General features: G+C 42.4%; 1 protein-coding gene across 2 annotated transcripts in view; it reads left to right on the forward strand.

The window, feature by feature from the left end:
- The window catches only part of LOC139689692 (uncharacterized), a 39225-nt gene extending 23626 nt beyond the window's left edge, over window positions 1-15599 (forward strand). For both annotated transcript variants that reach the window (XM_071586892.1, XM_071586893.1), the window contains 2 exons: window positions 3408-3618; window positions 15269-15599. In XM_071586892.1, the coding sequence (XP_071442993.1) occupies window positions 3408-3618; window positions 15269-15355 (298 nt within the window). In that variant the 3' untranslated portion in view covers window positions 15356-15599. The remainder of the gene's footprint in view (window positions 1-3407; window positions 3619-15268) is intronic.
- Window positions 15600-15836: the final 237 nt, after the last annotated feature.

Here is a 15836-nt window from a genome sequence, read left to right on the forward strand (position 1 = left end):
AAAAGGGGGAATAGGTCGAATAATCCATTCATCTCCATGACTTTAAATGAATTTATTCCGCATAAAAGTTCATTTACCTGTCATTTTTTATCTCACTGATAAGGAAGATAGAATTGTGAATTGGATTCTTGGGGAAATTCCGTTTAATTATGAAATAGCTTTCCTTCATTAGGAGTACCAGCCGTCAAAGTTGGCAGGTAAACGGATTTTACGTCATTTAAGGCGAATTCGTATTTTATCTTGAACCCAATTTGACAGCTTTGCATGAGTTTTGAACCGTTACAGTTCAACTGAGTTCCCATTCCATTTTCATGGGTTACATTCGTAGACATAAGGGATCTGTCCTTCTACGGGTACTTTATCATGACGAATAGGGTATCTTTTCTTAACATTGTTTTTTTAATGCTTGAATCAATCCTTTCATAGATGAATCCCAAATGCTCCGTATGCAATAGACATGCAACCGAGCCATTCGGTAATAGCACGTATATGGGGGAAGGCTGGATGGAGACTTTGAGTGAATATAATTTTGTGTTAGAGGAAACCACTCCCTCGTCCAAGCGTCTGCATACTTAGAACGGAACGAGTCGCAATAAATCCGAGTGGGTGTTTGCCGGGAGCGAGTTCCCTTTCCCACGTAATCCCGCCATTGTACGGGGGCCCAAAATTCCGCCAAACAGCTTGGTTTTGATTTTTTTCTTGTCGATTTGAGAAGCTGATGTCAATGAGATGGGGATTTTCTTTCATTTTGTGTTAGAGATTGGTGTTTCGAAGTTTCCTCTAAGTGTATTGTTTTTTTTCTGGCGGGTTTCATTTATTATCTTTTGTGATATAGATTGTTCTTGAAATGTCATGTTATTTTTCCAAAGGCAAGTTTGATCGTAATACTTGGGACTCGTGTGCCACCTGACATTATCTATCTGTACATTTAGGTTTTAATAATAATAATAATAATATAGGTTTTTCTGGCAATTAACTTCAAAGTTGCGGACATAAATCGGGAAATTTGTGATGTGTACAGGCAAATGTCCATGATGTCGAAGGACTGGCCACTGACGTCTGGGCTTTCTTGAGCATTTCATTATTCATCACTTAGTCGGTACACGGCACAAATTTCGCGATGAATGTCAACAGTTTTTTAGTTAATCGCCATTAAAAACCTTATCACTGAACGGATTTTACATTTGGCGGGATTTCCAAATGTATTGTTCATTTTGACTCGCTACTGTAAACAAACGACAAGCGGCGTGACCTTCCAAACACTCCTTGCAGATCGAGGCGAACTGCCCTCTTACGTGTGTGTGTGTGTCAATGTAACAAACATTCGGCTAGCCCCACTGATTCTCACGCTACACGAAAACGGAGGTCGCTTTCTGGACAGCCACCGTGCATAGAGGCGAGGATGCCTTGCTCCCGTGACAACCGCGAAGAATGTGGAATTGTTCGGCGTATGAATTGGCTCCACGAGTCTTCATATCGTATCTCAGGTGCTCTCTCTTGCGTGACCTTGTTGAAATATTTTGCACGCCATCCCTCTTGGGAGCAGGCCGCATCATGACTGCCACAATTTAACAACCTGAGGCAATCCGAAAGAGAGCCAAGCTTATGACGTGCTTCCCAAGAGTTGCCTCATTTGATATTCGCAGACGTGATTTCCTTGACAAAAATCCACCATTTTCGAGGTTTTATTTTTCGTAGTGAAACTGTTTACTTACCAAACTGTTAAAATAGTGAGAATTAGAGTGTATTTTTGCCATCCTTGCTTTGGCGAAAACATAAACAACCGTGGAAGTAAATATATCTGTAACGTTATTTAAGATGGAAGTTAATAGAGTGCTCCTACAGAGACAAGTTTCCTAGCACTATCTTGCGTCATTCCAAAAATGTTTTATCCCCCGTGTGCGGTTAGTCGGTCGCTTTCCTTATTACCCACCCGGAAGTAATTAATATGTTCGTTCCGTCCGTGGGTATAAAAGTCGTTATCACATCAACGAAGTATATTTGGCAAAATAGAATACAATAAATCAGACAGCTATTGTCTACATGATCGTTTACATCTTGCTGAGTTGTCGTCACTAGTAGTTATTAAGATAAAATACTCATTGAATTTAATTTGCGTGTCAATCCCACGATATGAATGCGGCGTTTCCTCCCGCTCGACTCCTCCTGCTCGACACCACGCAACGAAACGTGGGAGTAGTTTAAGAATTTCCGATCGTATGTCTCGCGGGATATACTCCACCTTCGCTTTCGGCGATAGCTCTTCCTTTGTCAACCCATTTCAAGCTGTTCCCATCGCGTCCCTCCTGCCCCCTCTCATTGGTGGCCATCGCTCACTTCTCCTTGATCTCCTTCTCCACCGCCACCGTTTAATCTTCAATGCGTATTGAATGACGTTCCGCCAACACATCCGTCTTCTTCTTGGCCAATGTCCTTCCTCTCCTCCCCACGGCGTCGAAGTCTTTGTCAGATGTGACTTCAAATTCTCGTCGTACTGAAGTCATCACCTGGAAAATGATGTAATATTCGACTTACGAGTTCTGTATGAAAAATATCAGCAACAATTTCTTCCTAGAATGTGTGCGTAAAGCGCTGAAATCAGACCGTCGGTTAAGTGTGCGCATGCTCGCAGATCGTTTAATGGCATTGATACAAGATGGCAGTGCACACAAAATTATCACTGAAAATTTGGCAATTCAAAAGATCTGCGCTAAACTCGTCCTCCCGAATGCCTTTGAACGGACGACCAAAAGAGCACAGGCGAGTGTCTGCTTGCGAAGACCATCTGCCACGCCATCGCGACGATTCCCCAACCCCCTTACAGTCCCGACTGGACACCAGTAAATAGATTACTAGGACCCCAAGTGCTATCAAAGAAGTTTGCACGCTTTTACCGTTAAGGACCGTCCGCCAACCAGGGAGCCTTCGAGTCGTGGAAAAGCCACTGACGCAGTGTGTAGACGCTCAAGGGATGTATTTTGAAAAATCTTGAGGCATTGTAGCAATGGTATATGAAATAAATCTCTTTTTCCCAAACTTTCCCTGATACTTTCTATAAAAACCATCTAACTGTCTAGAACAATGTTCAAGTGCGCAATAAATAAGTTTAGTTTTATCATTTATTATATAGATAGTAGGTTAATTTTATTTCATTAACTCCGGAAAATATTGGGGGGTTATTTGATACTGCTTTTCTTACCATGCCTGCCGTTCCAAGTCTCTTAAACGATCCGATAAAAAATGTCGCGTTATAAGAGAACGCCGTCAAATCAGAATCAATAAATGGAAGCAGTGTGTTGCTTGGTGCGCAAGAGGAAGGCCATCCTCCAGGGGGGGTAACGGGCCTTCACCGTCGCACTTGGCCCTCAATCGGACGCTCTATCTCTCTTCCACCTCCGCGCCCACAGGTCTCAGCCCGATCTTTATTCGTGGCCCTGGCTGCAGTCGGAGATTCTTCGCTTCCGACCCTTTGCCCTCGTCACCGCCTTCACCACGACGCAGGTGATCCTCACGGAGGAGTCGCACGTCCCAGACATGGACAGCATGACCGAGGAGCAGCTAACGGGCCAGGTGGACCACAATCCTTTCTCGGATTTGTCCAAGGGCAAGCAGTACCAGGTGAGATAACAGCCTCCACGCAGCACTCCTTCATCGCCAGAAAGCAGGGGTAATCTATAAAGCTGCAGATTTCTCATCTATCTACTACTTCGACCGCGTTGGTCCAAAACACTTCCGAGATGCGTAACCTGTTCTACCTGCTCTAGTTTTTGCCCTCCTATTTTAACGTTTCTTTGGCCAAGATATGGCGCCAAGGGGCTGTTTCGCCCACCAAAGGAGAAATAGACAATACACAAGAGGAAAGCACAGTGGGTTAGCAATCATGCAACATCGTAAAGGAGAGGAACAGTGCGTTTCGTGGCACGCATAGCCAGAAGAAAGAGATGAGCCACGTTGGCCGAATACACATTCAAACACAAAATCCCGCCAAACGGCGAATAAATATTCATTCAAATGGAAGTAGATATTAGTAGATATAGTAGATAAATAGTAGATAGGTATAGTAGATATAATAATCGGGGCACTTGTCGACATACTAGACCCACGGATGTCACGGACTTAGTGAAAGTGGATGAAACGAACCTCAAGCCAAGGAATCTGAAGATAAATGAGTGAAAGAGGCGAAAGGAGTCTGGAAAGATTTATGAACAGTTTTTTCTGTAATTACGCGTAACAATTTGTTCGTTGAAACGTTATTGGTGGAGAGTATTTATTTTTGTGACGTATAACTCTTCTTTGGTGGTGCCCACCGCAAAAGGGAATGGTTTGATGGCCATGGACGTACATGGCTATTCAAGCGCACAAGTAATTCGTTTTTCAATTCCTACTAGTGACATTCCTCAATCCGGCGGAAGCCTTATAACACGGAATTTTTGTCAGCCGCATTCCTTCTTCCCCAAGTCTCCGTTATCCTGGAGGAAAATCTGATTATTTTATTAGAATTATTAAAAAGAGTGTTGGTGAATCCAACTGCTGGCCACTCTTCCGCGATTTACGCGATATCACTGAGTTAAATGATAGGAATTAGAGTTCAATCTTATTATACATTAAGTATGGGGTGGAGCAAACAAGAAACAATATTAATAGATGTGATCACATTCTAAGTTATATGGAACTAGTCACGTTGTATTTAAAAACAATTGTAACTATTAATTATAAACTAATTATTTTTTCACATTATAAAGTTTTGACGTGATGGAAGGGCTTGTGCGTTCCGATGACCCTTAAGCTGTACTTACAGTAGTAAGTGCTACTTGTAGGGTCACCAATGCCAGATAGGTCGAAGGTTAGGAGCCAGACGAAAGGTAGTCCACGCAGCCTCTGTTCCTCAAAGAGGCGGCTACAATGGCATCTGACCCCAGTGGGGCGGCCAGTAAGTGATGGTGTCACGTTATAAGCACTATTGAGGAAGGCAACGGGAAACCACTTCAATTATCATTCCCAAGATTTAAATGATGGAAAATACAGAGATTTTGAGTCCTGGCAACTGCGGCAACCTGGCAACTACTACCAATCCTCCGTGTGTCGTGCCCTTTAGCGGGAGAAGCAAGGCTTCCGCGGTCGTCATCCAACGAAACCCTGGCAAGGGAAAACCGGCAGCAGCAGGACAGAAGACGCAGGAGAAGAAGACCAAATTAGTTAGAATAGGAACATGGAATGTTAGGACAATATTGAGGACAGGGAAATTGGAGAATGTTAAGCGAGAGATGGAAAGGGGAAAAATAGATATTTTAGGTCTATGCAAGGTGAGATGGAAGGACAGCGGGGATTACTGGAGTGAAAATTATGGAATAATATACATAGGAGGGTAAGAAAGCCAGCGAAGGTTAGCAATAATATTGAAATGCAGGTAGATGAAATGAAATAAGGCCGTAGGGGGGATAACATTCCTGCGGAACTACTGATATGTTTAGGAAATTATGGGAGGAAGAGGCTATATGGGCTGATTCGTAGTATCTATGAGGCAGGAACATAGTCGGAAGATTTGTGAGGTCAGTCTTAGTTCCTATTCCGAAAAAGGTAAAGGCTAAATCATGTGAGGACTACAGGGCAATAAGTTTAATATCCCACGCATCTAAAGTTGTTCTCAGGATCATCAACAAAAGGATAGAGAGTAGGGCAAATGATTGCTTAGGGGATGATCAGTTTGGGTTTAGGAAGGGGAGAGGAACGCGCGATTCCATTGCAGTAATGAGATCACTAGCCGAGAAGTAAATCAGGAAGTATTTGCCTGTTTCGTAGATTTCGAAAAAGCGTTTAATAGAATAAATTGGGAAAATCTAATGCGTATCATGCAAGAAATAAAGGAATAGATTGGAGGGGCAGGAGGCTAATCCGCGACCTGTACATGTCTCAAACTACCCAGATACGAGTTTAGAATGGATAGTCTGGACGGACAGTGTTAGGAAGAGGTGTCAGGAAGGGTCATTACCACCTGTAATGTTCAATGTATAAGTGGAGAAAATGATTAAGGAGGCATTGGAATAACTGGAGATTGGGATGGAATTTGGCGGATAATCCGTAAAATCAGTCAGGTTTGCTGAAGACCAAGCTCTAATTTGTCAGTCAGCCAAGGGGTTGCAAGCATTGGTGAGGAAATTCATTGCAATAGATATGGGATAAGAACCAATGCAAATAAAACAAAAGGTTGTGCGGTTTTCCAGGGAGAGAAAGACCAAGCTAAACGCTATAACATGACGGCAAAAACTTGAATAGAAGTAAGGACGTAAGGAGAAGAATTGCGCTAGGCAAAGAGGCTTTCACGAGGAGGAGGGAGTTGATGACGGGGACGTTGAGTAAGGATGTTAAGAAAAGACACGTAAAAACCTTAATTTGGAGCGTAGCTATGTACGACGCGGAAACGTGGTGTTTGAAGCAGGAGGATAGACGTAGATTGGAGTATTGTCAAATGTGGGTTTGGAGAAGAATGGAGAAGGTGAAATGGACAGAGAAGAAAACAAATGAGGAAGTACTTGGTATGGTGGGCGAAGAGAGGGGTTTGTTGGGAGAAATCCTATGGAGGCAGGAAAAATGGATGAAGGGCGCATTGATCGGTAGTGGGATGTTGAAGACTAATATAGGGGAGAATGTTAGGCAAACGAGGAAAGGGAAGGAACAGGATAGGGATGTTGTACGGGATGAAAGGAGGAAGGAAGTATACGGATATGAAGAGGGGTGTGGTATATATTATATAGGGTAGTAGAATAGGATTTTGAGTTGTGTTTGTAGAGAGAAACAAAATATTTATTTGGCAGCTGTGTCCATTCAAAACCTACCTTAAACTGTATATTAAATATTAATAATAATCAGAATATATGCTGATAAGGAATACGTGTGTTTGTTAACAATCGATCATTGGTGTAGTATGGCATTCAATGATCTGTATAAAATGGCTTTAGTTTAATGGGGTGGTGTGATTGGCCATAGCTGATGCATATGGTAAGCCGGCCGGCTATGTCCTGAAACCATTGATTCCACTGCTTTACTGAAGCAACGAGGAAGGTAACTCGAAGAAGTGCAGATACATTGGTACTGCTTTGACTAAACGGGAGGGAGGTGAACGTCTCAAATTTCAGATTGGACGACGCGGGAAAATACTTTGAGTGGGGCAGGTTTTACCGTGCAAATAATTTGGACAATTCGATGAGGTGGAAATATGGCCCAAATAAAATCTCAAGACAGAGATTGGATAAATAATATCGCTTTAATTTTCCATATTGTATGTTTAAAAATAAAATATCTGGGATTGAAAGGTCTCGTTCCCAAGTACCAAGGAAAACATAGACTTATCAATCGAAAGTTTGCTTAAAGAAAATGTATAAGATACTAAATTTTCATTCCGATGGATCAATTTAATTTCCTAAGGTTTAGATAATGTTAAGTTTTAGATAGCGGAGTGTGAGGAGAAATTGGACATCGGATTAGAAACCGAATCATAATGAAATTGAATGGATGTCATTTGACGAATGAGCAAACACTTGCATGCGTGCTTGTCCGGACATCCGTGTGACAGCGATGCTAGGCGTCAAAGGCCAAATGTCTTGCCTAGTTAAAAACAATTGCAAAGTAGGGAGTTAAAATTGGTCTCCCACATAGTGAGACGTTTTTTTGCTTCAATCAACGGTTGACCGAAAGTTGATGGACCCGTTTGATTTCCTGTATCGTCAGACCGACAGGAATTGATATTTAGACAGTCACTCGTAGATTAACGCGGTAAATGGAATATTTCTGCAATTTTATCAGCCAATAAATTTTGCAATTTTATCCGTCAAAAATATTATAAATCTATTATTTAAATATACAACTCGAACTTATTGAGTATATGTATTGTTAAGTGATAAATGCGTTATTCAAAAGTATAACTGTATCAAACTGCGTAAAAGTAAAAATGTACATATTTTGTTTTGTGTAATGAACGTCATAATTTCGGCTACTGATCACTAAAATCAAGAATCGCTGAAACGAGGCGGTGAAATTTTACTACAGGTTGATGCTGCAAGATATCTTTTCGTGCACTGCACTGAGACACGGCTAATGCCGACCTTACCACAAATGTCTTCCTCCACGATTCGTTGCTTGTCCCGGATAAGGCCATTAATCTACCCTATCCCATCAGGCGTAATGGCTCGACGGCCCTATCCTGGGTGCGCATTGCCCTGCAGTGTGATGCACGCCCTTCTCAGAATTTCCCACTCGTGCACACTCGTCAGGGACAAGCAGTGCATGCACCATAGCACCACAGCAAGCGACGAATGACGAATTTCAGCTCTCTACTCTATCACCCACAGCCACCAGAAAACGCACCACACCTCTCTGCTCTTCCTTACTTGCCTCTCCATTTCTACAGCAACACACCAGGCACCAGTCCGCGCACCAACAAGGACATGACCCAAAAACAACTGTGTGCACCTGCGGGTTATACGACTATGCAGTCCTCATCCTGCCACAGCGATGGCAGTGTCGATACGTAACTACAGCGTGTCCACCTTTTGCGCGGACTGCGTGTGTTATGGTGTGAGCTCGGTTTTTTATTTGACAGCCCCTCATGCAAGCGCGCGAGAGGGGATAAGCATTTTGCGCCTAGAGTAGTATAGTGTGTAATCATCAACCCCTGCCACAAACCCCCAGCGTTGAGTTGCAGGGTACCATGCATGTCTACAATCTTTCCATAGAAACATTGGTTGGCCCAGACCGTCTCCCTCGCCCGCCCCAAACGCCGCGCGTGGCGAACGCGGGAACACCACGACCATGCGTCCGTCGGCAATGCGTGAATCGAACTGGAGGGAGCGACGGATGTGTGCGCCGACATTGCTCGCGACTTTATTTTTAAACCTACGACAAGGAATTCCGACTACTTTTTTATTCAACGCCAAGGTTCTGCGAGAATAAAGGACAATGTCTGCAAGATCACTCCATTCATTGACATTTCATTTAGCGCCTGCGCTCTCTACTCCGCGTACGTATTTGAAAGCAGGTCTGTTTTCTTTGGAGTCTTTCAGTCGAATATTCGCGGCATCTTTACCAGTTTGTCTTTCTTTCGGTGAATCGAACATAGCCCAAGGTGGAACGGAACTTCCCCCCCCCCCCACAACCTGATTGACGCACTCACGAGAGCATTTATGAAGATTCCAAGGGCACCGACCGTAAAACACGGCTTCAATCGATGGAGATTTCAAATTATCTACATTCTACTTTATTTGAATGCAAGGCTGCATGTTCTAGGGAGAATAATGAGGTGGTTTCCCGTTGCCTTCCACTTCGCAGTACTGCAGCCGATACCGTGAACTCTAATCTCGCCCGCAGCTGTTGCCGGGCCGACCCACTCTCTGCCCTGCGCCTGCGTCTGCGCCACCAGTGCCTAATGGTGAAACTGTTGCCTTTCAACTTGGGTTCAGGGTAGCTTTTTAGTAATTCTAAGAGTCAGAGTCTAATTTTTCTCGCTGCCTGGTCCCGAAATATCATTATAATGTTTTTTCTGTTAATGTGTGGTTGCCTTATTCCGGAAATCAATTAACAAACTTTTTCTAAGCTGAAAAATTTTCGCCGGTCACGGGCATTGAACCAGCGGCCTTCAGCTTCACAGGCAAACACACACACACACACAAACACACACACACACACACACACACACACACACATATATATATATATATATATATATATATATATATATATATATATATATATGTTCATGTTCCTCTCTTCCTTGATAAAGGTGGTAACGACCAACGAAAATTCGAAAAATAGTGAGTCTCTTTTTTGTGTGTTTCTGTGTTTTTGTCTGTGTACACTAGTGCTAAGTGTTATATATATATATATATATATATATATATATATATATATATATATATATATCTATAACCATAAACACAGTAATCAACCAGAAGTTCGATTTGGTAGGTGATGCTAGAGTTCACCCAGTACTAAGCCCGACGGCGTGTGAAATTCACACATCAGGGTGGGGGGGCCAGTTCCTTTCCCTGTACCGGTTATGGTTTCCCAGAAAGATCTGGTATCCGAAAAATCACTTTAGCTTTGGTGGAGCTGCAGGCGTCCAGATTGCCTCCCCCAGGAATCGAACCCGGGACCCCCCGGTCAGTCCAACGCTCTACCCACTGGACTACCACGACCCACACATATATATAATATAAACATATATGTATGCATATGCATATATACATACATATACATAAACATATTATAATTTCATGCATGGCCATCGAATCTTTGGGACTCATTTTCTGTACCATACTTGTACGAGCTGGCGGCATCTTTTATAGTTGGAGTGATGCTGTCTTGTGACCTCATAAACTATTGGCAATCACGCTCCTTACTTTAGGATTTCCCCACGAAATATTGCATAGCCCTTGATGGGAATCCGAATCATCTCCTCCGCTTTATCTTAGCATCGGGATCTCCTGGATCTTGACGTTGCAGATAAAGACATCGTTTTCCTCGAATCGAAGAGAGGATTTCGACTGGCTCCAATGAATTAGTGTGCTCGATTCTTCGTCCTACGTTTTCTTTCGATGGTCGATAAACGGTGTCCGAGAGTGTAGGTGGCTCCTTAGCCGTGGGACGAGGGCGAATGATGGCCGGCTGCCGCCCGGGAGAGGGGCATCCATCCGTGGAGATGGATAATGCGTGTGTCGGTTGGGCGCGCAGGGCACGGAGCGGAGAATCGTAATCGCTTGCGACACACGCGGGCGACCTTGGTGGGGAGTTGGGAAACAACGCCCCTCGCGGCCTCAATCGGCGGTAAGACCACCCCCACCTCCGCTAATCATATCTAATGGTCCTTCTGGCACCCAGCACGTAACCACACGATTTACCCCTCCTCTTACCTCCACCCCCCGGCCCCCATTTACTCAGTTCGCAGAGAGAGAGAGTTTGCCTCTCGACCGAGCGCGGGAAGCCATTCTCGCTCTCCGCCTTCGCTTGTTTTGCGGCAAGCGCTCCTCGCCGTGCGCTTCCCTCCCCTCTCTCCTTCGCCGTTGCACCCAACTCCCTTCGCGTGCATCCGGAAGTCGTGATCGAGTTGGGTCTGAGAATGGAGCTGGTAAGACCCCGTCCGATTGAATGGTAGTAATTGTTCCATTATGATTAGTGTGTGTATATATATATATTATATATATATATATAATATATATTATATATATATGATATATATATATATAATATATATATAACAAATGAGGAAGTAATAGGTATGGTGGGCGAGGAGAGGGGTTTGGTGGGAGAAATCCTATGGAGGCAGGAAAAATGGACGAAGGAATGTTAGACAAATGAGAAAAGGGAAGGAACAGGATAGGGATGTTGGACGGGATGAAGGGAGGAAGGAAGTACTCAGAGATGAAGAGTGACCTGATGTAGAGTAGGTTGCTGGATTATGTTTCGGAAGGAGTCCTAAAATATTTAATTGTTAATTGTGTCCTTCGAAAACTTACGTTAACCGGTAGATTACTTGATAATGTGTATGTGATGTGTATGTATGTAATGTATAATCCCTGTGAATGAATATTCATTCATTCACAGGGAAATGGATGTAAGGTAAAGGGATAGGAAGACATGTTAAGGACGAAAGTAGGAATGGTGGGGAAGGTGGAATCGAGTAGATAACAAGCGTAAAAATCTTTCCTTGATTCGAACCACGGATATTCGACTTGCCGGACCGGGCCGACTTGAGCTCTTGAGGAAAGTAAATTATACTGAAATCTGCGGGGGTTTTATGCAACCCTTTTCTCCGATTCTTTGGTCAATATATAGGCGAATTCTTAAAGGAATAAAATTGATAAGAATTTGAAAATTAAAAAAAATACCCTGGCGAATGCATTACCCCCTTGTTCATTCGAATTTACAGTCACCGGTACTGCTGTAATTCTGCCTCATACTCTTCTCTTCCTATCCCTTCACAAGCAAATTCTCACAACCAGTGTTTCTCCATTACTATCCTAGAATCCCTACTCGATTCAGTCTTTCAATATATAGGTGAGAACTACTCCCGAATCCTTATAGTTACTGGATTTCCGAGGTTTTAAAATTCCCATCCTTAATCGCAATCTTTAATTCCATTCCCAGCACACCCTGCACCTCCCCCCCCCCCAAACAAAGACTCCATATTTCCCGTCCGAGACCTTCCGGTTTGGCCTGAAGAAGGCCTCTGAGCGGGTCGAAATGCTCTAACTTTGCAAAATGTGTCCTTTTTCTTGTTATCTCTTATATTTTTGCGTTCTGTTGTGCTGCCTAAGAGTTATGTTGTATACAATTAGACATACATACACATATATATATATATATATATATATATATATATATATATATATATATATATATATATATATATATATACCATAAACACAGTAATCAACCCGAAGGTCGGTTTGGTAGGTGATGGCAGAGTTCACCTAGTACTAAGCCCGGCTATATATTGTAAAATTTTTATTAACACTTGAGAATGATCCTAATTAAAATTTTAATGAGACAGCTAGTTTCCGATACCCTCTTAGATTTTATGCATCTAAAAAATGGTGCAGTCGTGACAGATATCTTTGCGTCAAAATTTTATTTTTTGGATTTTTCAAGCGATCTATTTTCACGACAACGCTGTCCTTCGATTGAGTTGAAAGTGTTTAGCGCGCTTTTCAATTTTCTCTTTGAAAGTTTAACAATTTAACCTCCGTTGGCACTATTAATCTAACGAATCAAAGCTGCTTATATTGCATTACACGTGCCTCTTTGAGAAAATTCGAAAAATCTTAAATTGAAGTGTAATTAAACTGTGATAAATGATAGCGTATTTCATTCATTCATCGAATTCATTCATTCTGCATATTTCATTCATTCTGGAAGTAAGGAAGGACATACAGTATTTTGCGTTATTGTTAGCTTGAAATGTATGCCTCGTGGAAACGACGCATCTGAAAAAAGGATTATTAACCTGGTGATTTACTTCAATCCAACTTGTTTACATGTCCTCTGCTCAGGACAGGGGAATGATATATGTGGAAATATAAGGGCACGAGTTTGCGCTTAGTGTTATCTCGTCGCGTGCCTGATAAGGAAATCAAATACGGATCCATGGTGAGAGGGAATGAGTTTCCGAATTTACCACCTTATGCCGGACGTAAAATTTGAAAGAAAGTCGCCTCTTATCGATCTTCAGAACTACGTACAGCAGGTGAAATTTCCATGGGGAACCCTCTGAAGCGTTCTAGAATAGAGGAATACACTACTCTGGGCTTCAGGTACTCACAACACGTCTGAGAGCGTGAGGTGAGTAGCAGGTAAGTTATTCGAGCACATCAGGATTTTTTTTAGGTTAAACCGTTGGACAGTTTGTGGGTCAAATAGTGAGTCTCTCATGTCCTCTCGGCCAAATAATTAAACTTTAAGTGAAGTTGGGGTCAGTTCTAGAGACGTAGGCCGTAGGTCAAAACATGAAGCTGATAGCATCGGATGGAACTTTTCTGACGGAGGCGATTCCCTAAAACGGTTTGGAAAGCTTTTCAATTAAAAGTCCAAAAGAATCTAAAGTATGCATTCATTGCAGACCGCCATACGACGAAGATGATTCAATACTGGAACAGGACCAGCAAACACATGTACTTTCTCACCCCAAGTCAACGATCGTTGCAGAAAACGTAGTCGGTGATTCCAATGTCCCGTCTATTAATTGGAATATATATATATATATATATATATATATATATATATATATATATATATATATATATATATATATATATATATATATATATATATATATATAGTTGCAAAACGAGGGATTTAGGCAAAGTGGCGACTACATTCGATTAAATTGAACTTTATGAATCGAATTGTCAATTCACCAACTAGGGGTGATAATATTCTCAATGCAACGAAAATGCCCGAAAGAGTTTTAATATAAATACAGGACTTAGTTACCAAATAGCAGTTAATACTAAGTTTTCCCCATACGAGGTTCGAAATGAGAATTTAAAAAAAAAAAAAAATTACTTCCTTTAAAAAGTGAGCTATGGTGGCTTAAATCCTATGGGAAGTCTTATCGGAGCTCTTTTTAATACATCTGTTTGTACGTTAACGACATTGACTCCGTGGTTAATAAGATGCGTTTATTTTCCGAAGATGCAGTTGTTTACAGAGATATTCTTAATAATGAGGAAAAAAAACAGGTCTAGCAGATGACCTTAATGCGTTACAACGTTGGTGCGACACTTAGAAATAAGAATTTAACTTAAAAAATTGCGTAGTCCTACATTTTTGGAAGAAGAGCAATTCACTCCGGAATGCCTCCTGTATTGGGAACACCGACATGGAATGTGTAGACTCAATTAAATACCTAGGCGTTACCCTCACTCACGATCTCTCCTGGGTGAAACACATGCAGGGAATATGTGGAGATTCTAACAAAAAATTAGCATTTATTGGAAGAGTAAATGTGGTGAAAAGGTCAGAGAGAAATTTTATCTTTTGCTTGTTAGGCCTCATTTAGAATATGCTGCAAGTAATATATGGGATCCTCACGAGGTTTGATTGATTGCAGAATTAAACTACGTGCGACGTAGAGGAGCTAGCTTTGTAAACCGTTATATGATAAGCTTAGTAGCGCACCCAAAATATTAGAGCAGCTAGGCTGGGAATCACTCAATGGAGTGAAGGTTAAATTACAGATTGTAGTTCTTGCATAAATTGGAGGGAGATCTCTTTAGCATTGATGTTGAAGATGTGTTATTACCCCCATCGTACTACGGTAGGCGATACTATTTCAATGAAATTAGAGGGATTAAATATAGATAGATTTAAGATACCATTATTCCCACGAACGATGAGATAGCGCGTTTGGACAATAGAATAACGCTGTCCGACCGCGCTAATGGAGAAAAGTATTTTGGGTCAAAAGTAGTCTGGGGCGTAATCACACCCTGCCACATGCGGCAGCAGTTGCCTGCAGGGTATGATGTATGTATGCATGTGCGTAATATACTTACTATCGCACAGACTCTGATTGAATGTTTCTTATGATGGGAGAATGAACTGTTGGTTGAGATATGATGAGAGAGGTTCCGAAACCCTAGTTGGTCGTGGGCGTTTGGTAAGATAGCGGCGGAGAGGCGTGGGACCCTCCGACGGAAGTGCGAAGGGATGCGGTCGGCGGCTGCCGTGATGCAAACGCAGGTCATCGGGTCCATAAATGTCTTCCATTCACTTCCAGGTGAGACTCCGCGGTATGCTGGACGGGTTCCTGGAAGAGGGGCTTTTCCAGCGAGGCAAGGGCCCGGGCAGCGTGTGGGGAGTGTGAAGAGGGCCTTTCTCCCCCTTCCCCCCCCTGATGCTGCTCCTGATGCGTACCCCCGTTCACCCTCGTGGTCGTCCTCGACAGAACTTGCTTCTTTTGCCTTTGTCTGATTGCAAATTAAATGTAGTGATAAGTGGGAAAGGGGCAATCTATGAATGCAATCGTTTATTTTTTCCCACGAAGGGCATGGGCGCATGCGAGCAATGTACGAATGCTTGTATTATTTTAATATATTTATAGCCTGTTATCGATATATTTAATTAAACTACCTGAGGCACTTATCAGAAAATATCATTTTTTGAACGAATTACCCTATTCATGTATTAATTTTTAAATTGGTTTACTCACTCCCTCATCTCAACTCACAAATAAACACTTGATCATATATTCTTTTAAGTCGATCGCTTCTAAGGGCTCATATAGTTTTAGCCACAGCCAATAGAGCCCCTTCCCCGGGTCCTATGGAGGGAGCGGAAGGGGAGGG

The sequence above is a fragment of the Hetaerina americana genome, unplaced genomic scaffold, assembly GCF_022747635.1.
Source record: "Hetaerina americana unplaced genomic scaffold, ioHetAmer1.1.p SCAF_27, whole genome shotgun sequence".
Classification (NCBI taxonomy): Eukaryota; Metazoa; Arthropoda; class Insecta; order Odonata; family Calopterygidae; genus Hetaerina; species Hetaerina americana.